The sequence below is a fragment of the Telopea speciosissima genome, chromosome 5 (assembly GCF_018873765.1).
Source record: "Telopea speciosissima isolate NSW1024214 ecotype Mountain lineage chromosome 5, Tspe_v1, whole genome shotgun sequence".
Lineage (NCBI taxonomy): Eukaryota > Viridiplantae > Streptophyta > Magnoliopsida > Proteales > Proteaceae > Telopea > Telopea speciosissima.
Genome location: NC_057920.1, coordinates 486,515 through 510,712, shown reverse-complemented (window position 1 = coordinate 510,712; position 24,198 = coordinate 486,515). Strand labels below are relative to the sequence as shown.

The window sequence follows — 24,198 nt, the reverse complement described above, 5'->3', positions numbered from 1 at the left end:
CTGGGTACGATGGTATCATAAACAATGTTAAATTCCATACACTTATACACCTCTATGACGGGTGCAGGTTGCTAACACTGGTTGTGCCACACACTGACTTGCTAAGTCCCCTCCTATGGAGTATGGACTGTCGGAAGTTAATCTCTTATTTATTATAGGGCAAATGACGCCAAGGCACCTAACGTTTCAAGAATTACAGCTAAGATTCCCAACGTTTCACATATTATGTTTGAGATACCTAAATCAAGATAACACAATTCTAGTTAATCAAGTTTTTAATTATTTCTATTTTTACCCTTATATATCAAATCTTTTAACACCCTAATATATCAAATCAAACCCTTTACCAAAAAAAAATCATATCAAACCTACATTCCCTATTACAAACAGTACTACTATCCCCCTTTATGTATGATGTACAGACTTTTCTTTCTTTTTAATATATATATTCTCACTTTCTCATTAAAAAAAAAAAAAAAACTACCTTCCCTATTAACCTCTTACACGCTTTTTTTTTTGGTGCAAAGCCGGTACAAAACTTCAAATTGCTTGATAAAGAGTTCATTGCGTCTCGTCCATATGGAGATTTGTCAAATCAGCAACATGTTATTTAAAATTTACTCAAACACAACTTAGGGGTTTTTTTATACAAGGATGTAACCCCTATCAAATTACACTATTGAATATGAGCTTATTTGTGAAAGTGTGTGAGCTTGAGCTCTTTTTTCCCTACCCATGTGCACGTCTTTTCTCCAAATTACCATTAATGAATACTGTTCAAGAAATAGCCAATATTGCAGCAGTTAATGTAATAAATTAACCTAAATAGTATTGGCTATTTTTGTTGTTAAAATTAACCTGATCTGGGATGTAGGTTGGCTAGCTGCATCAAACTGATAACTTTCATAATCAATGGTAACCCAGGGCTAAAATTTTAGTAACCAACTTAAAAAAAAAAAAAAAAAACCCTCTTCTCTTCTTGGTTTTTCCCCCATAATAAATGTGGAGCACAAAGCAATATCACACGAGTGATCACTGATCAATATAGATCCAGTTGTACAGCCTGCTCAACAATGTTGACAGGAACACCAGAGCAAGCCATTCCTACAAAAAAGAGTTTGTTCAAAGTCAATTGCTAAGTATGGTAGATTATAGAAGATTTTGTTGAGAAACTTACCCTAATCCATATGAGTTGGTCGCTTGGCAGAAAAGGCGAGAAATATTGCCAGTAGAATGAAGATTGCCATGATCTATATGAAAAGTTACAGTATCATCAGTTTTGAAACCTTCATTAATAGCATGAATAAGTCAAACTAACAAAGTGACCCACCAAAGCAGAGTTGTATCTTGGATGGCTTTCCACCATGTAAGATCTCCTGATGAAAACCCAGAAAGCTGTCATGCAAATAAATGTAGTAATGTACCATATTCAAGGAGGACCTCTCAAAACACAGGCAAACCTTTTGTTCAGCAATCCAGATTCTTTGCATGCCTTCTGTATTGCTTCCATCCGATTCCAAGTTTTGGTGGCGTTAGGATCATTCTTGTCCACCTGCACATTACTTTTTAGCCAAATTGAAAACATGTATACCTTTTCTACATAAGATGGTTTAAACTGTGCTTTCGAAGTTTAAAGTTAAAAAAAACCATCAACAGTCAACTTCTACAAAGCTACAACAGAATGTTCTAAAACAGCACAAGTATTGAAGAAACGGAGAGCATAGATCTGCAACAATATGTTGGACAGGGATTATCCTGACATACACAATTGCAATAAAGGAAAAATCATCTAGATGGTGTTTTTGTAACTATAACCTCTGAACATTCAGTACTATATATTCACCTAAACCAAATTCCTATGCTTTTCCCTTCAATGTGACTCACAAGGCACAAGGCTAAAAAAAGGGTGTACCCAGTGCACGAGGCTCCCGCCATTTCGGGGTCTGGGGAGGGTCATAATGTACACAGCCTTAGAAGGGAGGCTGTTTCCAGATTTGAACCCGTGACCACTTGGTCATCATGGAGAAACCTTTACCATTGCACCAAGGCCCGCCCTCACTCACTCGTTGTTACTTGATGCTCTGCAACATCAATTTCAGGGATTAGCCTTACTCACAAGGCATTAAAGTCTAATCCCTGAAATTGATGTTGCAGAGTATCAAGTAATGAAGAGTGAGACAACAAGCCATCTAGAATGGGTCAATAAGCTTATCCTCTGAACAAAAGTGCCTTCACAAGGAGAAGCCCAACAGCTGAAACCCTAACTATAGGTCAGGTGAACTTTTAAATCGATGAGGGTAACACAAGCAGCACTAACTCAGAAAATGTAGACTAGAGTACAATATTTATTGCATGAACACCAGGTGCTCAAATTTCATCCACTATGTTTACCTAGGGTTCCAGGGAACAGAGAGGGAAATAAGGTGTATCAACTAATTTCGATTGGAAAAACTACATTTGCTATGATGGGAGCTACTAAAGCCAGCACAGTAATATAGTAAAGCATTATACCTTGGACTTCAGCATGCAAGAAAAATCAAAGAAAGCACCATAGACATCAGAAATTGTTTTTGTTCGGTCAATAACTTTAGCAGTAAGACCTAGAGAAGTCACAATGAAAAAGAAAAATAAACATGAGTTAGTAAGAATTCATCCCAAGTTTGCTAAAACTTATAGATTTCAAAGAACAACATGCAAACATCAAAATTCTTCATAAGAATTTGTCTGAGTACAATCGAGATCACAAGTATATGCTGGTGGATCTATGAACTACTACTGGCCACTATGTTCCATTATCATGGATGAGATCTTGCAAATATCTAACAATTTGAGTGTGTTTTCAATAATCTAAAGGTTCCATTGTGTTTAGGGGTGCTTAATTAGGGCCCAACTATATTTCATCCAAAAAAATGGCCGTTTGACCACCAAAATGGTCAAACAAAACCAACCACCGACTCTCGTAGGATTTCAACCAGGGTCCAATCTGCATTAATTCTTCCATGGTTTTATTCCCGGATAACTTGGTTTTCAAACATGGTTTTCCATAATTTTAAGTTATTCTCATTCTAGGGTTGAATCTCAGTTCTAAACTTCTAATCTCTTTTGTGAGTTGAACTTTTGTTTCTAGTGTAGGAGGTAAGAATTCTTGATCCAAATTGGTCCCACCTACTCCGTCATCAATTATAAATGGAAAACAGTTCACAACCTGGTGGACCATGAGTTTTTAATTTTTTTTTTTCTTCTATATTTAACCCTTGGTGGATGTCTAACGATATTAAGTTGTTAGTTGAATCTCTATCTAATCTCTTTCAATGTGTTATTCTTTGTATCCTATTTTGGTACTCACTTTTCTTAAGTATGCTGACTCCTTCACTGCACTCCAGATTCTTTGATCAATAAATTCTTTTTTATCAGTTAAAACAATGCAAAATATTCTGGAGTTTAATTCATTGTCATCCATAATGAAAATCAACTACAGCCACTTCAGACGTAATAATATTCTGTGCCAAATTACAGGCACTACAGATGGAGAATGGCACAGAGCAGTGCTATGAGACCCAGCACACCAGTTGAACCAGTTCACCTGTCTCTTGGTTCTGAAAATGGGTGAATTAATGCTCAAACATGCCTTGAGGGCTCTGGTGCATTTTCGTTGGCTATTCTACCACTCAGGAGGGCTATAAGTGTTACCATCTGCCCTCTCGTCATATGTTTGTTACTTTGGATGTCGTGTTTCACGAGTCTGCTGCCTATTATTCTTCCTCGGCACCTCGTCAGGGGGAGTGTTCTAGTGATGACGTGCCCCTAGTTGTCCCTCTTGACAACCCCACACTGTCTTTCCTAAGCTTGATGTACACCCTTCCATGCAGGAGGAGCAACTGAATACTAACAATGCTCCAAATGCTAAACCGTTACAGGTGTTTACTCGCTTTCGGTCTTGGTCTCGCAAAGGTTCAGCAGATATTACCACTACTACTGCTCCACCTAGCCAGTCGCTTCCCTAAGATCCAGGACTGCCCATTACTTCATTAGAATCTGATAATCTTCCCTCTCTTAGTGATGATGACACCTTGAATTTTCCTATTGCTGTCCGAAAAGGGAAGAGAAGTTGTTCTCAACACCCTATTTCTCATGTTGTGTCTTTTGACTCCCTGTGTCCCTCCTATCGTGCATGTGTGTCTTCCTTGTCTTCTATTTCCATTCCACAATCTTGGCAGGATGTGATGGCAGATTCGAGATGGAAAGAGGTTATGATAGAGGAAATGAGGGCCCTTGGAAAGAATGATACTTGGGATCTAGTTTCTCGCCCTCTAGGCAAAAGACCAGTGGGCTGCAAATGGGTCTACACTGTGAAACAAAAAGCTGATGGAACAGTGGATAGGTATAAAGCCAAGCTGGTTGCTAAAGGGTTTACCCAAACATATGGGATCGACTATCAGGAAACCTTTGTACCTGTTGCAAAACTGAACACCGTTAGAGTTATTCTCTCATGTGCTGTTAACCTGGGTTGGGAACTACAACAAGTTGATGATAAAAATGCTTTCCTTCATGGAGAACTTGAAGAGGAGGTATATATAGAAGTTCCCCAAGGATTCTCAAGCACTGAAACTCAAGGGAAGGTGTGTAAACTGAAACGTGCATTATATGGCTTGAAGCAGTCTCCTAGACCCTGGTTTGGGCGTTTCCATAAGGCAATGGTCACAGCCGTGTATACTCAGAGTAATGCTGATCACACCTTATTCATTAAGCGATCTAGTGATCACATTACAATTCTCATCGTCTATGTTGATGATATTGTTCTTACCGTAAGTGACTCAGCTGAAATAGAAAAATTGAAATCTTACTTGGGACAGGATTTTGAGATCAAGGACTAGGGTTAGTTGCGATACTTTCTTGCAATCGAAGTTGCCCATTCGTCCAAGGGAATCCTCCTCTCTCAATGGAAGTATACCTTGGGTCTTTTATCTAAAGTTGGGATGCTTGGTTGCAATCCTGTTGATACTCCTCTTGAGGCTAACACACATCTAAAGTGCAAAGATGGAGAGCCAGTAGACAAAGGAGGCTACCAGTGACTTGTGGGACAATTGATATACCTATCACATACTCGACCAAACATTGCTGATGCTGTGAGCCTATTTAGTTAGTATATGCATGACCCATACTCTACCCATTTGGATGTAGTTTATCATATTCTAAGGTATCTGAAGTCAGCTCCAGGAAAACGGGTTCTTTTTTCTCCTTACAATCACATGCGTATAGAAGCCTTCACAGATGCTGACTGGCCAAGTTCACTGGATGATATGAGATCCACATCCGGCTACTGTTTCTTTATAGGAGGAAATCTTGTGACCTGGCGCAGTAAGAAACAAGTTGTGGTTGCTCGTTCAGGCACAAAGGCAGAGTTCCGTGCCATGACACATGGCATATGTAAATTATTATGGCTTAAGGGCCTTTTGCAAGACCTTGGTATTTGCTCCAATTCTCCCATGACACTGTACTGCGATTGCAAGTCTGCTATTAGTATTGTCCACAATCCAGTTCAACATGATAGGACAAAGCATGTGGAGTAAAGATCGTCATTTCATCAAAGAGAAGCTTGATCAAGGAGTCATATGTATCCCGTTTGTTCAATCTGGTGATCAGTTGGCTTGTTTTTGCCAAAGGGCTTAGTAGTAAGGTTTTTCATTCTATTTTGTGCAAGTTGGGCATGTGTGACATTTATGCACTAACTTGAGGGGGAGTGTTGTAATTTGGGTTTAAGGGTATTTTAGGTATACTTGTAAGGATGTATCGCCCTAAGGGTATATTTGTAATTTGTTCCTTTTTCCTTCTATTATAAATAGAACATGACTGTGCCCTCTAGAGACACAAGTCATTATTTTCTCCTTAATCCATTATTATCTTCATTAGATACTGTTGACTAAGCTAGTGTTGAAGGGGATAGAAGGTCGACTACTGGTTACTGTACGTTTGTTGGTGGTAATCTTGTTACTTGGAAGAGTAAGAAACAAACAACAGTGGCTAGATCTAGTGCTAAAGCTGAGTATAGATGATGTACACAAGTCCATATGTACTTGCAAGAAACAAGCTCCAAAACCAGCCCAGCAAGGTTGTGGATTCGACTACTGTGAGAAGCAGCCTGGTCTGATGATGTGGCAAGTTTTCGTTGGTTTGATGGAGCATCACCTAAGGCAGCCCCAGCCAAAGTGAAGCATGAAGAAAATAAAAGACCAAAACACTGTTCACGGCACTGTTCACGTGAACAGTGTCACAGCCCATAATTTCCTTGTGTGGAGATATTTCTTTGAAGATTTTGTGGACTCATCAAATGGAGAAAGATTCTATCCTAATGCTGCCATAGTTTAGTTTCTATTTTCAGTTTTAGAAAGTAAATTAGATAGCTTCTAATTTCAGTTTGTTTCTATTTTTGTTTCCTTGCTTGTTTAGAAGGCTGGATCTATAAAACCTTAGTAGTTTCTATTTTCAGCTAGTTTCTATTTTTCAGTTGCTATTTTACTACCTTCTATTTTGGTTTTAGGAAGTTTCTATTTTTTACCTTCTATTTTGTAAGCTTGCCTAAGCTAATAATCGGCCCCCTATTGTAAGGAATGATAAGCATTGGAGAATAGAATTTGTGGCCAAACTTGCCATCGTTTATGGGAGAAATCCCATGTTTCAACAGCTGGGATAGCTATGGGTGAGAGACCCAGGGCGAGAAGCCCATTCCCCTACCTCCCTTCTCTTCTATATCCCTTTCTTCTTCTTCTTATCCTTTTTATGTTCTTCTTCATATGTAACAGAAAAGTAGCAATAAAAAAAAAAGAGTTGCAGTTTTTTTAATTTGTTCATCCTTATTATGTTGATCCTGACTGCAATCGATCTCCCGCTGGTTTCCCTGGTTTGAGGTCAACTTTTGCATTAGTAGAACCATGGTTCATACTGCAGCTGAGTTGATGTGGTTAAAGTCATTGCTTCAAGAGCTTGGTTTTCTAGTTAGTAAACCTATTGAAATGTATTGTAATAATCATGTTGCTATCCATATTGCTAGTATTCCTTTTTTCTATGGAAGGACTAAGCTTATTGAAGTTGATTGTCATTTTGTGTGAGATGTTGTGATGAGAAAGATGATCACAACGTTTGTCAGCTCTGCTCAACATCTCGATGATTTGTTCGCCAAAGCCTTGTTTAAAATTGTGTTTCTTCAGGATTATTCCAAGCTGGGCATGGGTGATATTTATGCTCCAGCTTGAGGAGGAGTGTTACCGCATGAGTATTTCTTGTATAGCTTTTATCTTTTATTTCTTAGGAACTTATGTGTAAGTTCACATAAGTGAGTGTATAGTGTATACTTGTAATTGTTACAGTTTTATTATTATGAGTCACTGCTATCGATTGGGATTACTTTCTATTCATCCAATCGGTAGCCTTCTTCCCTCTATTCTTTATTCTCTCTTCTTCTCTTCTCTCTTATTTCCTTCTTCTAGTAAATATTGTTGGTTGTTCTAGATCTGAAACTGTCACATGTATAAAATTATAGTAGGGAGAGGGCTTCCCATGCTGCCAGTGTGGGACAGAATCTGCATGCCACATCAATGGTTTTCCTAAAAAGGAATCATTCACATGGGGCCTACGTATTCAGAGTAGGAGAGAGAAAATTAAAAAAAAAAAAAAAACCACGTGACATGGAAATTGCACTCTGACAGCGTGGGGTAGTTTTTCCCATTATATTAATACATGCTTCAATGAGGATTTGAAACTCCAACCCCCAGATAGTACTTGTAACTTTAAATATCACATCTCACCGGTGCTCACAACTTATTAAACAGCTACATATGTGTGTGTGTGTGTGTGTGTGATCTCACCTGTGCTCACAACTTCACTCATGCTATTAAACAGCTACATGTGTGTGTTGGCCACAAAAGAAATTATGATCTAGGTCTTAAGATTTGTGTAGTGACAGGCATCAAAAGAATATTCAAAACATTGGAGTAGTGACAGACATCAGAAGAATATAAATAAATCCATGTTGGAACAGAATGACTAATTCTGTAACCAAGAAAGTACTCTTAAGATTCTCCTAACTCTAATAGCCAATAAAACAAAATCAAAAGGCACTAGTTTTTTCATATTGAATCTTTACCGCGTCTAATTTTCACCACTCCTCTGAACACTTCGACGTTGTTGTAGCATAAAGCAAGTGTTCCAATTGCCATGATCTGTTATAATTAGTACAATAAATTCAGAATTTCAATTGCAAACTTCTAGATGAGTACAACAATTATGCAGTAATGAAATTACAATAATAATAACCAAGTGCTGTTCAAAATTTGGGTACCAAAACAGTTTTTAAATTTAAGGCCATCCTAGATACCATGATTACATAGAAACACAAGGTCACATGATTCATATTGATGACTTCTAATAAGAAATTGTACCCATGTTACCACCCCACTCGTTACAACTACATGACACATCAACCACCATTAACTAACACCCTTTACAACCCTCTTAACTCCAAGCCATGCAGATGTGGATAAGCACATATCATACATCCAAAATCATTGAGTCTTGGGAGTTGGGTCATAATGACCATGGGAGTGCAATGGTGAATTCTGCAGATCCAACTCTGGTCATCCACGTGGAAGAAGGGAGTGTTACAGATAGGGAGGCTTTCTGTAGGAAGTGCTCTTCGGGCAATTCGTTAACATAGATTATGAAGCTACCATCAAAGTAGGATAGTTGTGGGGTAGGCACCGCACCAGTCAACAAAAGCTTTAACTTGCAAAAACTCAACAGAATATGGTGGTCCACCATAGGTAGGGCACTGCCACTTAGAACCATGGAAAGAGAACTCGGTCGAAACCTATCGAAACCACCGAGATATCTCAGTTTTGCAGATTTCTGAGATGAGTTGGACAGGTACTTGAAAAAATGCATGGTTTTGACTGGTTTCGACCGAGATGTTGGTGATTTCACAAGTTTCGATTCTTATGCCTATCGAAACTAGGCCAGAAACCAGGGCAGACACTTAGTTATGCCTAATATCATTTAAGTAAATATTTAAACATTTACTTAAGACATTATTCATAAATAAACAAATACCCCCCTATTTAAATCCAATAAGAATAGTTAAAAAATAAAATTCCAAAAGGAAAAAAAAAAATAAAAAATCAACCCCCCAGTTTAAGAACAAAAACTGGATTTTCTGTGGTAGATGCAATTTTCAACTTTCTAATGTTGGGGTTTTTCTCAAATCTAAAAATTCCATAAATCATAATAGGGTTTTTTACAATTACCACCCCAAAATCTTTCATATTTACTATTACCCCCCCCCCCCAAAAAAAACTTTGAAACAACTATTACCCTCCCCTGTTGCATACTAATAACTAACTGGCCCCCACCGTTACAGACCCATAACGGCGGGGGTTAGTCATGACAGTGTGCCGTTGTCACAAATTTTTTAGGACCAAAATGTCCTTTTTGGGGTGGTAATTGTAAAAAACTCCCACCCCATCACCACCGTCCCTTCTCCTCCTCCTCCTCCTCCTTCTTTGAGTTGCAGAGGCACCAAGCCAGCGTCAAAGCCATCGCCTGGGCTCCGCACAGTTCTTGTTTGAGGTTTCTTCTTGAATCTCTGAGATCTGGAACAACTATCTTTTGGGTTCTTTCTACAGCCATTTGTCTCGACCTGAAGACCCTTGAATCTTTGGGATCTGGAACAACAACTTTCTGGGTTCTTTCGATTTGGAACCGAACAGAAATGCAAAAAACTCCATTTTTCTTTTCAAAAAACAAAAAAACAAAAAACAAAAAACCCCATCTTCCCACCGACAATACACAGGGAGGCCGGAAGTGGGAGGAGACAATAGCTTTCTTTAAAAAAGAGGGTTTTGAGAAAAAAAATATATCAAAACAAAGAGAATCAGTTTACAGGGGAGTGCTTCAAGGAGATGGGTTTTGGGTTGTAGGGGTGGTTCTTTATTTATTTATTTATTTATTTTTGTAAATTGATTATCTGTGGGTTTGCGTACAGGAGAAGAAAGAGATTTACAGGGGATTGCTTCAAGGAGATGGTTTTTAGTTGCAGGTAGGGGTTCCTTGGTTGTCTCTGGGGATGGGAAAAATTGGGACTTGAAATATCCCTAAGATCGACCATTTGGTAGAGACTCCATCACCGCCGCCCTTCGGGTGTCTGGTAGTGGGCATTAGACCCATTTGAAAGCTCCAGGTCTTTGCAATGCAGCTGATGATGTTGCTTCTGTTTCTTTCTTTTTTTTTCTTTTTTTTTTTCTGAATGTCAGTCGCTTGCTATTCTTCTTCTCTGTTTTAGTCTCCGCCTTCCTTCCTTCTTTTTGCTTCTTCTTCTACTCCCATTGTTTTTTAATGTTTTAAGGAGCAGGGAAAAACAAAGTGTTGGAAAATAGTCAGAAATACGAAAAAAGGGCATAAGTGTAGCAACACGGATTTGCCATTTGCCAAAAAGAAAACAAGCAAAATCCGAAGCAGAGATGATAGGAGAGAGAGAGTCTGGACTACATATTTCCTTCAAATAATATTATCGATTGGATCTAACGTCTTCTCCGTCTTGCAGATGTGGCAAGAACTGTGCGGAGCCCAGGCGATGGCGTTGACGCTGGCTTGGTGCCTTTGCAACTCAAAGAAGAAGGAGAAGGAGAAGGAGAAGGAGGAGGAGGAGAAGGGACAGTGGTGATGGGGTGGGAGTTTTTTACAATTACCACCCCAAAAAGGGCATTTTTGTCTTAAAAAATCCGTGACAACGGTACACTTTCACAACTAACCCCGCTAATGCGTCAGTCAAAGTGGGGCCGATTAGTTATTAGTATGCAACAGGAGGGTAACAGATTGTTTCAAAATTTTTTTTTTGGGCTGGTGGGTAATAGTAAATATGAAAGATTTTGGGGTGGTAATTGTAAAAAACCCATCATAATATGGTAAAACAAAGTGCAAAAAAATATTCATTTGTTTTGATGCCCAAAAAAATATTTTTATTCAGAGTGATTTTGACATCATTCACGCACACCAAATTAAGTTTGATCGGTACATAACTCCTTCAATATAACTCTGATTTAAGCAATCTTGGACTTGTTGGAAAGCTATCAAAACAAAACTTTCTAAGAAAGTTTTTTAATAATATGTTCCTTTTTCCTTCTATTATAAATAGAACATGATTGTGCCCTCTAGAGACACAAGTCATTATTTTCTCCCCAATCCATTATTATCTTCATCAAATACTAGGATGCTAACTAAGCTAGTGTTGAAGGGGATAGAAGGTCGACCACTGGTTACTGTACGTTTGTTGGTGGTAATCTTGTTTCTTTTTTTGGTGAATAGTGGTAATCTTGTTGCTTGGAAGAGTAAGAAACAAACTACAGTGGCTAGATATAGTGCTGAAGTTGAGTATAGAACCATGGTTCATACTGCAATTGAGTTGATGTGGTTAAAGTCATTGCTTCAAGAGCTTGGTTTTCTAGTTAATAAACTTATTGAAATGTATTGTAATAATCATGTTGCTATCCATATTGCTAGTAATCCTGTTTTCTATAAAAGGACTACGCGTATTGAAGTTGATTGTCATTTTGTGTGAGATGTTTTGATGAGGAAGGTGATCACAACCTTTATCAACTTACGTTTAACTTATCTCATATCTTGCATATGATATGAGATAAGTGACCTTTCCCCAGCTGCCAAAATTTCAACATTTTCCCAATATATAGGAAACTACAGTTCAGTGTGAAAATAAATGTCAGGCCAGGGAAATCGAAAATTGTCCCCCTTCACAGTTCATTGACTGGTCCAGCTTCAAAACCACTTTACTCATAACTGTCCCAGATAGGTAGAAAGCAAAACTCAAATTGACACAAAAGGAAAATACATGGACATATAAACAAAGTGACGTTCACCTTGTAAGGGACAAATAATAATTAACTATGAGCCAGAAAATGGAAAATATTGCATGAACGACAAGTCACAGAGTGCACAATCTAAAACATAATATTTCAAGGGTTTCCAAGTTCTAGTTCTAGACAGCAAAAAAACAGATCCAAGGCAATCTAAAAGATATATAAATGTTGGCCAACCAAATCATGGTAGTTTGAAATATGTACGTACCTGAGGGATAGCACAGAATCGGAATATAGCAGGATCTCGCAAAGAGGACATATACTTCAGGCAATCTTCCACATGTATTAATGCATTTGTGACCATGTCATTCAAGCACTGAACTGCTTTCTTTGAGTTCTCCTTATATTTCAAGTCCTGAAATATCACAAAAGGATGTCAACATGGAATGAGCCTATATTCGAAAAGATCAGCTGAGAATATATTTTCAAGGCTTAACCCACATCCGTAGATATACAAATTTGGGTCTGCGTCATGAGATCTCCAAAGAAAACAAATAATTGCAGCAGTGAAGTTCAAGAAACACTTGAGTAGATATACCTCAAGTTTGTTCGCATATTTACTCCAAATCTGACGAGGCCAGAACATGCGTGACTTTGGAATCTCATTTATATCTTCCAGATAGTCTCGAATAATATTTGTTTTCTGTAAATCATTGGATACAAAAAGAAAGCAAGTGAGAACTGGAAGTGACAATAAATTTGATTCTGCCATAAGAAGTTACAGTTACCATTATATCAACATCATCACCTGAAGAAATAAACCCATGGAATTAGAGAGGGAATCAGGAGCCAAATCTTCCAACCTGGATGCATAGAAAAGCTTGGATAATCCTAATCCAACAAGTCCTGCTACATAGTGACAATATTCATCATAGTCGTCAACTGTTTCGACCTACAAAACAAGGAGAGGGATAAAAGCAGCTCTCACAAAAGGTTATGTTATTTGTCTTCAACTCCATCACCTATAATAGAATTAGGACTGCTTACCCCAATCGGATAGGGGTTCTATTAGGACTGCTTCCTAACCGATTGGGGAAGTACCCCTAGTTAGATTAGGATGTTTCCTCTTTATTCCCTTTTATTTTTCTCCTTTTTTATTGTTTATCTCCCTCAACCGAATCCTAGTTTCGTATTCCTAGTTGTACTAGGAATCCCTAATATGATTAGGACTGAGGTTGATTCCTATTTGTACTTGGATCCTTATCATTCTACTTAATATAAATACAAGGCCTGTGTGATCTAAGGATCTACAAAGTCTTACCCTAATTCAATTATCTCTACATGGTATCAGAGCTAATCTCGAATTAGGGACCATCTCCCACGATATTTCAGTTTTTTTCTTTTTTTTCTCTCTTTCTCTCTCGGTCTCTCCTTTCTTTTCTCCCTTGTTCTCTATTGTCACATAGGGCAGCACTGATGAGGTGATCTTTCGATCCAGTTGCTGCCCCCGTTACCTCATGGATGCTACTACATAATTCTGCTCGATAGGAACCAGCACTTCAAGCTTGCGCAAATTGGAGCTTCAGTTCTTTGAGGATTGCTTCTACTTCTAATACAAGGCATCATCTCCTTTTTTTTTAAGACCAGAAACTGCAGCAGGAATATCTTATTATTGCTTCATGTTCCTATCTCAGATCTGATCATAGTTTCAAGACCTCCTTGAGATCGATATTTACCAAATCAGGGTTTTTTTCCAAACCCTGACAATTGTTGATCTAGGAGTTTGAGCTCACTATTGTATCTGATTTTTTGAAGGCTTCTTCTCCACCTATTTGGACCCACTCTACAGCAATTTGGGCTCCCACAGTTCAGTTTTATTGAAGAGGACCTCCTTGAGATCGATATTAGCAAAATTAAGGTTTTTTAAAACCCTACCTCTATCGGATTTAGAGCTACTGCAGTTTTTTTTGGAATCTGATTTCAGGAAGATTTTTCTCCCATTCTTAAGGGCTCCTTATCCTCAGTTCAAGTCCATTCACTGCAGGTTTTTTTCAGCCCCTTGGATCCTTCATCGATTTCATCAAATTCAGGGTTGTTTCAAAACCCTGACCATATCGATATAGGGTTCTTATTGGCTGCTGCTTCTCATATTTGGGATATCACTTGAAGATATTTTTTTGGCATTCTCTGCTGCCGGTATGGGTAACTCTACCAACTCTACAGCTACGTCGGATCATGATCGCAACCACAAGACAGATTATCACAGTTTTTCACCTAACCCTATCAAACTGGATGGCTCTAATTACCTTCTATGGTCCAGATCAGCCTCCTTTGCCATTGCTGGCCGTGGTCTCACAGACCATATTGATGGCACTAGTGTGAAGCCCAGTGATACAGGCCCTGCTCAGACTAAGTGGCTTGCCAATAATGGTGTTCTTATGTCATACCTCATAGGCTCTATGACTTCAGAACTACAGCATAATTTTCTTCTTCTGAATACTGCCGACCAGATTTGGGCTGCTTGCAAGGACACCTACGGGCAGCTTGGTAATGATGCCCAAGTTTATGAACTTCGACAAAAGTTACTTCACACTACTCAGGGAGACCTTTCTGTTTCGAAATACTATGCTACTCTCCGCAGCCTGTGGCAACAGTTGGACCACTTCTCTGATTTTCACCCTACTACAGTTGATGACATTGCTTCCTATAAAAAGCATGTGGACAAGATTAGGGTCTATGACTTCTTGGCTGGCTTAAATGTGGAATATGATCAGATTCGTGTTCAAGTGTTGGGCCATAAACCTTTTCCCACACTTGAACAATCTTATGCCCTGGTGTCCTCTAAGGAAAACCGTAGGGCTGCCATGTTGCACCCTCCTACTACAGATAGATCAGCTCTCAGGGCTGCTGCCCCAGCCTCTTATGCACCTAGTGGCACTGCTTCTCTTGGTGATTCTACTACAGGGAATGTTGTTTGTGAGCACTGTCACAAACCCTATCACACCAAAGAGAGGTGCTGGAAACTTCATGGGAAACCGGCAGATTTTGAAGCTAAGCGAGCTGCCAAGACAAAGATAAAGACAAAGCCCAAGGCACATCAGACTGCGACTGTTACTGCAGCCCCTGCTACTGAAACTGGTCTATCCAAGGATGATATACAGGCACTCCTACGTATGCTCAGGTCTTCTGCTGCCACTGCCTCTACTACATCAACGACTGCCAATTCTTTGGCTCCTTCAGGTTCACACTTTGCCCGGTCAGGTATTCCTTTTGGAGGTCATTGTGCTTCTATGGCTTCCCATCCTTGGATCATAGATTCTGGAGCCACAGATCATATGATTGGTTCCTCTAGTCTGTTTAACAAATATTCTCCCACTTCTGGGAAAGATAAGGTCAAAGTGGCTGATGGTTCCCTTTCCTCCATATCTGGAACAGGAATCATACAATGCACTTCTTCTCTTCCCTTGACTTCTGTTTTGCACATACCTAATTTTACTACTAACCTCCTTTCCATTAGTAGTATTACTCGTGATCTTAACTGTAAAGTCACTTTTTTTCCTTCTCACTGTGTATTTCAGGATCTGGACTCTGGGAAGACGATTGGATTGGCTAAAGTGCATGGTGGCCTGTATCTGCTTGATGACGGTCGCTTCTCTCCATCACCACTACCATCTCCGCTGCATCAGAACTCCTTGGTCTCTTCTAAACTCTACCAGTGGCACTCTCGGTTAGGTCACCCCCCTTTAGGCATTTTAGCTCATTTATTTCCTAGTTTGGTCACCCTACGTTCTAAGGATGACTTTTTTTGTGGGGCCTGTGTTCTGGCCAAACAAACATGTTCAAATTATCCTATTTCAAATAAAAGAAGTTCTACTTGTTTTAATTTGGTACACTCTGATGTTTGGGGCCCTAGTCGTAAACCATCTATTTCTGGTCATCGTTGGTTTGTGTCTTTCATTGATTGCCATTCTAGGAACACTTGGGTTTATCTTATACATACTAAAAATCAGGTTTTCTCCCTGTTTTCAACATTTTCATAAAATGATACAAACTCAGTTCCAGGCTACTCTCCAAATATTGAGAAGTGATAATGGAACTGAGTATACTGAGTCCCAATTTCAGAGGTATTTGGCTGACCATGGCATTATTCACCAGACTAGCTGTGTTGATACCCTTGCCCAGAATGGCGTGGCAAAAAGAAAAAATCGTCACCTCCTGGAAATGGCCAGGGCTTTGATGTTTGCGAGGAATGTTCCCTCTCAATATTGGGGGGATGCAGTCCTCACTGCTGCCTATCTTATCAATAGGTTACCTTCTCGGGTTCTTGGTTCCCGTACTCCCTCTGATATTTTATTGGGCCATTCCTCCTTTATTGTGCCTCCCAAAGTCTTTGGGTGTGTGTGCTATGCTAGGAATACTAGCTCCCCTGGCAAACTTGAGACTAGGGGGCTCCGTTGTATTTTCTTGGGTTATTCTCCGACCCAGAAAGGTTATAAGTGTTACCATCCCCCTTCCCGCCGTACCTTGGTTAGTATGGATGTGGTTTTTCATGAGACGCTTTCTTATTATTCTTCACCACCTCTTCAGGGGGAGAGTACAAGTGAAGATGTGCCTTTTGAGATTCCTCCACTGGAGGTTCCTCTAGCTGTTGCCCAGCCTCCCACGGCTGCTGCCCAACCTCCCATAGTTGCTGCCCAGCTTCCTTTGACTGCTGCCCAGCCTCCCACGGCTGCTGCCCAGTCACCTTTGGACATTGCCCCACCTTCTCTGACTGTTCCTCCCTCACCTACTGGGAATCCTTTACAGGGGGAGACCATAGAAAATAGTGGTGTTAATGTTCCTATTCAAGGGGAGCTGACTCCAGTGCAGAGAACTATTGGTGAATTTCAGAAGAGAATTGACAACTCCAACATACTCACCTACACAAGGGACAGAACCAACAGAGGGTAGATGCAATCCACTTTAGCACCAATACCCATTCAATTGCCGGCTCCAGATCCAAATCCTCCATCTCTTGGTAATCCCTCCTCCTCCGACCTACCTATTGCTCATCGCAAAGGTACTAGGACTTGTACTTTACATCCTATATCTCGGGTTGTCTCTTATAGTTCTCTTTCTCCTTCTTTTCGTGCCTTTGTATCTTCTCTCTCTTCTGTTTCGATTCCTAAAAATTGGCAGGAAGCTTCTACAGATGGAAAGTGGAAGGCAGCGATGTTGGAAGAAATGGGAGCACTGAATAAAAATAATACATGGGAACTTGTGAATCTTCCTCCAGGGAAAAAACCAATTGGATGTAAATGGGTCTTTGTGGTTAAACAGAAGGTTGATAGTTCTGTGGATCGATATAAAGCACGTCTGGTTGCAAAGGGGTTCACTCAGACTTATGGAGTTGATTATCAGGAGACCTTTGCACCTGTGGCAAAGCTCAACACCGTCAGGGTGCTATTATCCTGTGCTGCAAATCTTGGGTCGGATCTTCAGCAGTTAGATGTCAAAAATGCCTTCCTCCATGGAGAGCTTGAGGAGGAGGTATACATGGACATTCCACCAGGATTCTCTAATGACAGGACTAAGGGCAGGGTTTGTAAATTGAAGCGTGCTCTTTATGGTTTAAAGCAGTCACCTAGGGCTTGGTTTGGCAGATTTCATAAGGCTATGATCTCAGCAGGTTACAAGCAAGGCAATGCTGATCACACGTTGTTTATCAGACGACTTGGTAACAAGGTTACTCTTCTCATAGTCTATGTGGATGATATTGTGGTCACTAGTTATGATGATGCTGCAATTAGGGAGTTGAAAATTCTTCTTGGCCGTGAGTTTGAGGTCAAAGATCTTGGTTCCCTAAAATATTTTCTAGGGATAGAAGTTGTTCGATCTTCAAAGGGCATCTTTCTTTCCCAAAGGAAATATGTCCTTGATCTATTGACTGAGATAGGGCTGCTTGGTTGTCATCCTTCAGATACTCCTATGGAAGCTACTACAAAACTTAGGGAGAAAGAGGGTGAACCTGTTGACAAGGGTGCTTATCAGCGGTTAGTGGGCAAACTAATTTACCTTTCTCACACACGTCCTGACATTGCAGTTGCTGTAAGTTTGGTGAGTCAGTTCATGCATGATCCCTATTCCTCTCATCTGGATGCGGTCCATCGTATTTTGAGGTATTTGAAGTCGGCTCCAGGAAAGGGAATTCTTCTATCTTCCAATGGTCACTTGAAGATTGAAGCCTATACTGATGCCGATTGGGCTGGTTCCCCTGACAGGAAATCTATCTCTGGCTACTATTCCTTTGTGGGTGGGAACCTTGTCACATGGCGTAGCAAAAAGCAGAATGTTGTGGTAAGGTCTTGTGCTGAATCCGAGTTCCGTGCGATGGCACAAGGCATTTGTGAACTTCTGTGGCTTAGAGGATTATTGCAGGATATCGGTGTTGCTGTCCATCTTCCTATGATGCTTTATTGTCACAATAAAGCAGCCATTAGCATTGCTCATAACCCTGTCCAGCATGATCGTACTAAACACGTGGAGGTTGACCGACATTTCATCAAGGAGAAGCTTGAAGCTGGCCTCATTTGTGTTCCCTTTGTGAAGTCTACTGATCAACTAGCTGATGTGTTCACTAAGGCACTGAGTAGCAAGCTATTTCATCCTATATTAGTCAAGTTGGGCATGCATGATATATATGCTCCAACTTGAGGGGGAGTGTTGAAATAGGTTACTTATCCCCTATCCGATTGGGATAAACAGTCCTAATTCTATTAGGACTGCTTCCTAACCGATTGGGGAAGTACCCCTAGTTAGATTAGGATGTTTCCTCTTTATTCCCTTTTATTTTTCTCCTTTTTTATTGTTTATCTCCCTCAACCGAATCCTAGTTTCGTATTCCTAGTTGTACTAGGAATCCCTAATATGACTAGGACTGAGGTTGATTCCTATTTGTACTTGGATCCTTATCATTCTACTTAATATAAATACAAGGCCTGTGTGATCTAAGGATCTACAGAGTCTTACCCTAATTCAATTATCTCTACAGTTTTAATTGTTAAATGGATTGAAAATTACAGTCAAGCTTTGAACATTTCAAAATTTGTTTAACAGGAAGATTTTGATTGTTCAAGTAATTAAGTTACTATTACTTCTCTAATGTAGGACTACAGCATCCGTTTATTGGACAGAGGATGGTAGATGGATATGATGCTGCGAAGTTGAAAATCAAAGAACTTGTTACTTAACCAGATCCAATCTACTTCACCAGGCAATAAACTGTGTAATTCTTGCACTCTTCCAATCATACTTCACCAAGTATAAGCATGCATCCAGAATTTATCAGTGAAAGGAAGAAAAACTATGTAATTCTTGCACTCTTCCATTTTAATGTCTACACGCTGACTGTATAAGCACACAAACCTCCTTCAATATAAATTTTGCCATGCCTGCACCCATTCTTTTGGTGATATCTTCAATTGCCTCTTGATAACTGCACAATTGTTCCGAAAAATACAAATTAGTAGCTATAAAAGAAGAAAGAAACATATATATGATGCAAATAAAACCTGAAACACAAAGTATATTCATAATATCCCATCTAATCAATTATCTATTCAGTAAAGCAGAGTGAACCCCATGTCAACAAAAGAGGCAAACTCATTGTGGAGATATACTCTTTTGGAGTGCACTTAGCATATTAGGAGAAGTGCTGTAACAGGCTAACAGCATATTTAAAAGTAGGAACACCAGAGACATCACTGAGATTAATATGCTGAGAGCAGCAAGATAGACGGCCACCCATCATCCCCAAATAATGGTCTTTGGTGAATGGATTTTGAGGCTACCCTATAAACTGCTTCAGCATGGTTATCAAGTCCTCCCTTTCTGAGAGGGTCTATGTGACAGCAGTTACCCTTTGTTTCCCAAACCTTAAGCCAGCTCCAAATTAGTATCTTGCATAACCCAGCAGTCAGCAAAGTGGAAAAGAAGTGAGCCTGCTCCTTTGAATCACAATGGCTGTGAAAAGCAAGTGTGGGCCCAATTACAGATTGTCCATACACAGCAAACAAATATTAGTTATGAATTGACCTCTAGGAATCGGGTGGATTACCGTAAGGGTATGGTCTAGCACTGCAGTCCACACAAAAAACTGAACCTAGGAAGGCGATCTCCTACACAAGATTGTTGGGAATGGAATAAGAGTCGCCTTATGGAATGAAACAAATTTGGATCAAATGATTATACAAAAATAAATAGGGTAATTTGAATTTTCCCGGTCCGGTCAGGTCAATAAGGTCATGAAAGAAAGAACAAGATGTTTCTTTTGTCCCTTCCAGGCGATCGGAAAAACAAAGAAATGGTTGATATATTCAAGAAGTATTTACAAAACACCGTCTCAATTCATCGTATTGTCCTTGGGGATCTGGCATTAATCCTTTCATTCTTACTAATTGGTGTACCTGAGATGCATTTCCTCTAGCTCCCGAAAAAGACATTATATGGACCCAACTCAAGCTGAAGAGACTTATTCAATCAGAAGCAATACCAAAGTGCTTCAAAGAAGGGAAAGGTGGTATACAGTATTAACCACATGGAAACATACATGCCAATTTGTCACAGGATTTGATGGACATGGAAGTTAAAAAGAAATCAGAAGTCAACATTGTTTTGCTACAAGTTTGTAGCATTTTATACGCAAGATCCAAAAATTCAGCCAAATCACCGAAATATTTTGGTTTTGCAAGAAATCAAAATGAAATGACCTTCAAACTTTATATGCTACATTTACCAAAACTCACTGGAATTTACTGAAATTTCACCAAAATATTTCTGTTTTGGCAGAAGGTGAAATTCAACTGAAATCCAAAATTTTACCTTTCTTATAAATGAGAATGAATATCTGGAGGTGGGTTTCAGAGATCGGCCCTTGGTGCTAGACTTTTAGGAACTGCTAGGAACATGTCAACATGGTTTACCATTAAACAGTAAAGCACGATTTGACAGAAGGGTACCGAGTCCAATTTTGGCTCAATCTGGAAAGGTCTGTACTGGGTTTTCTTGCACTCCCTTTAGTTCAAAACCTGGTAGCTGCTGTTTATAGTTGTTTCTTTGCCTCAAAAGCCATGTCACATAATTCCAAATACGAGTGCAAATCTAAATGGAGTATTTTCCATGGACAATTAACAGTCTAATATGTGTGCTTGTCATCCACGAGTTTAGGAGCAAGTATGATACACCATCACCACAACAACCATGGTTCAAAATTTCGCGAAATATCGCCGATATATCGCGATATTTCGGAAATCTCGACAGTACTGAGACAAAATAACAAGGCGAAATGGAAAAAGTTCATATTTCGGTGATATTTCAGGATATTTCGGCGATATTTCGTGATATTTCTTGTGAGTTGTGAACTTGTGACTTTGTGTATTGACTATTGAGTAATGAGTATTGACTATTGAGTATTGAACTATTGATTATTATGGAGTTTATGAGTTATGACTTATGAGTTATTTTTGTTTCATTACTTTACTGAAATTTCTTATATGTCTTTTAGTACCTAATCAATGTGTATTTAACTATTTATACATCAGGATTGGCGACCGTATACTATCAATCAAGGGTGCAAACCCAAAACACCACTTTGAGTTCATTTTTTTTGCAATATGAAGGTTTAATTGTGTTTATTTAGCTTAAATAAGGGTGTACATGAAATATTAGGCCTTAATATGGCCAAAAACCCACCGAGATGGAGTGCCGAAATATGGCAGAAAAAATACCATATTTCGGAGATATTTCTGCCATCTCGACCAGCCCGAGATTCCGAGATAATGCGAGATTTTAAACTATGACAACAACAACAACAACATACCCTTATCCAACTAATGGGGTCAGCTACATGGATCCTTGCTCTCCAATCAGCTTTATTGAAAGTCATACAAGGCCTATGCATGTCTTTCCTCACCACTTCACTTAGGATTATTTTAGGCCTGCCCCTGGCTCTTTTAAGTCTTTCAATCTGAATCAAATCACTACTCCGAATTGGAGCATCCCAAGGCCTCCGTTGAACATGGCCATTCCACTTCAAACGACTCACTCGTAGCTTATCATGTATCGGAGCTACTCCCAACTCAGCTCTAACATGGTCATTCCTTACTTTATCCTTCCTAGTTTTGCCACACATTCATCTCAACATCGCCATCTCCACTACAGTTAGTTTATCTATATAACGCTTCTAAACTGCCAAACATTCTGCACCTCAGCATAGCCGGTCATATAACAGTCCTAAAATTTTCCTTTAAGCTTTAAAGGAATACACCGATCACACAACACTCCGGATGCACCTATCCACTTCATCCATCCTATTTTAATCCTCTAGGCAACATCATCCTCTATATCGCCTTCTTTATTTACGATAGAGCCCAAATATATAAAATAAGGGGAAATTGCTTAGATCTACAAGAAAAGAAAATTATTTACAAAACATGTACGTTTGATTTTGTTTTACACGTACTTTGTCTGTAAACCTACTTGTTTTGTAATTCTTTTACTCATCTGGTAGATCTAGGAAATTGCCTCCTAAAATAATCACTTTAAGGAATCTCCCTCTCATCAATATTCACCACCTCCTTAACCGTCTTAGTGTGGCTGAAGTTAGACACCATATACTCTATCTTTGTTCTACTTATCTTAAGACCTTTTGATTCTAGGGTTGATCTCTATAACTCCAACTTGGCATTAATCCCTGCTTTTGCCTCATTCACCAGCACAATATCATAGTCCGAAATCTCGTGAGATCTCGCCGAGATTCTCGGTTTTTGTAATATTGAGTCGAGATGGCATCCGAAACTGAAAAGTGCAATATCTCGGCGAGATCTCGGTGAGATCTCGGTTGGATCTCGGTTTCGACCCATTATTTTAACCCACCTACCACTTAAATACCTTACCTAATTGGACAAAACTCGACATATCTCGGCGAGATCTCGACTCGTCTCGGTTTTTCCAAGAGTCGAGTTGGTCCCGAGACCCGAGTTTTAGTACCTTGCACAATATCATCAGCAAAAAACATACAATAAGGAACCTCATCTTGTATGTCTCTGGTTAGATCATCCATGATAAGCACAAACAAATAAGGGCTTAAGCCTGATCCTTGATGTAGCTCAATTTTAATTGGAACTCACTACCTTGACCACCCCCCTCCCCACAGTTCTTATGCTAGTCACCACACCATCATGCATATCTTTAATCATGCCTACATATTTACATGACACCCTTCTCTTCTCTAGTATATGCCAGATTAACTCTCCAGGGACTCTGTCGTAGGCTTTTTCTAGGTCAATAAAGACCATATAGATATCCTTTTTGCCCTCTCTATATCTTTTCATGAGTCTCCTAATTAAGAAAATAGCTTCAATCGTGGATCTCCATGGCATAAAGCCAAATTCATTCTCCAAAATAGTATTATCCTTTCGTAGGTGGGTTTCAATAACCCTCTCCCATAACTTCATCAAATGACTCATTAGTTTTATGCCTCTATAGTTATTGCAGCTCTGAATATCACTTTTATTTTTGTAAATCGAGACAACAATGCTTCTCCTCCATTCATCTAGCATTTTCTTTGTGTTAATAATCTTGTTAAACAACTTGGTTAACCAAGATAAACCACAAATTCCTAAACTCTTCCACACTTCTATTGGGACTCCGTCTGGTCCTAGTGCCTTGCCTAATTTCATCTTTCTTAAAGCTTCTTTTACTTCAGACACGGAAAATATTATACCTGATTTCATCTCACTTGTGCAGAATAGAGATTTTAAAAGCAAAGAAGCAAATGTGTAACCTATCAAAGACATAGGACTGAGCCTTTAGTGGCAATCCTTAGTCCCCATTAATTAAGAAAAACACACAAATACAATCTACAATCAATTCATGGGAACACTAACTGCAATAGTGAAACTGTATAAGGAAAGTAATAACATATCCACAACAAAAGAATTCCTTCAATGAATTATTATTTTGAATTCGTTTGTACTTGGTAAGCAATTATATCTCAAATCAAGTGCTGGGTTTAGCAATAACCTTCTTCCAAGTTCCGAAAAAGCAGTTGACACAAGATGAAATTGGTCCATTAGAACTTTGTAGTGCTTTGTACCACCTTAACAATAAAACAAGCACAACTTTCAATTAGTAAACATACCAATAAACATAGTCAAAAGACTCAAAACACATTAATACCATATAGCCCTTCTTCTTTCAAGAATATCTCCTTCTGAAGATCTTTCTGACTAAAAGATCAGAAGACAAGTCTATTCAACTAAGTAAGCCTTCACCCCAACTACTTACAGTAACATACACA

The 24,198-nt window shown here is 39.3% G+C and overlaps 1 protein-coding gene across 4 annotated transcripts in view; it reads right to left on the bottom strand.

Moving 5' to 3' along the window:
* Nucleotides 1–959: 959 nt before the first annotated feature.
* LOC122661696 (squalene synthase 1-like) overlaps nucleotides 960–24,198 on the bottom strand; it is a 32,829-nt gene continuing 9,590 nt past the window's right edge. For 3 of the 4 annotated variants that reach the window (XM_043857186.1, XM_043857185.1, XM_043857184.1), the window contains 11 exons: nucleotides 23,922–23,997; nucleotides 19,266–19,335; nucleotides 12,670–12,813; nucleotides 12,460–12,564; nucleotides 12,130–12,276; nucleotides 8,141–8,216; nucleotides 2,512–2,600; nucleotides 1,461–1,552; nucleotides 1,331–1,376; nucleotides 1,178–1,250; nucleotides 960–1,104 (listed from right to left, as the gene is read on the bottom strand). In XM_043857186.1, coding sequence (XP_043713121.1) covers nucleotides 1,179–1,250; nucleotides 1,331–1,376; nucleotides 1,461–1,552; nucleotides 2,512–2,600; nucleotides 8,141–8,216; nucleotides 12,130–12,276; nucleotides 12,460–12,564; nucleotides 12,670–12,813; nucleotides 19,266–19,335; nucleotides 23,922–23,997 — 917 coding nt within the window. In that variant the 3' untranslated portion in view covers nucleotides 960–1,104; nucleotide 1,178. Of the gene's footprint in view, nucleotides 1,120–1,177; nucleotides 1,251–1,330; nucleotides 1,377–1,460; nucleotides 1,553–2,511; nucleotides 2,601–8,140; nucleotides 8,217–12,129; nucleotides 12,277–12,459; nucleotides 12,565–12,669; nucleotides 12,814–19,265; nucleotides 19,336–23,921; nucleotides 23,998–24,198 lie in introns of all 4 variants that reach the window. The other variant, XM_043857187.1, reaches the window with a different exon arrangement.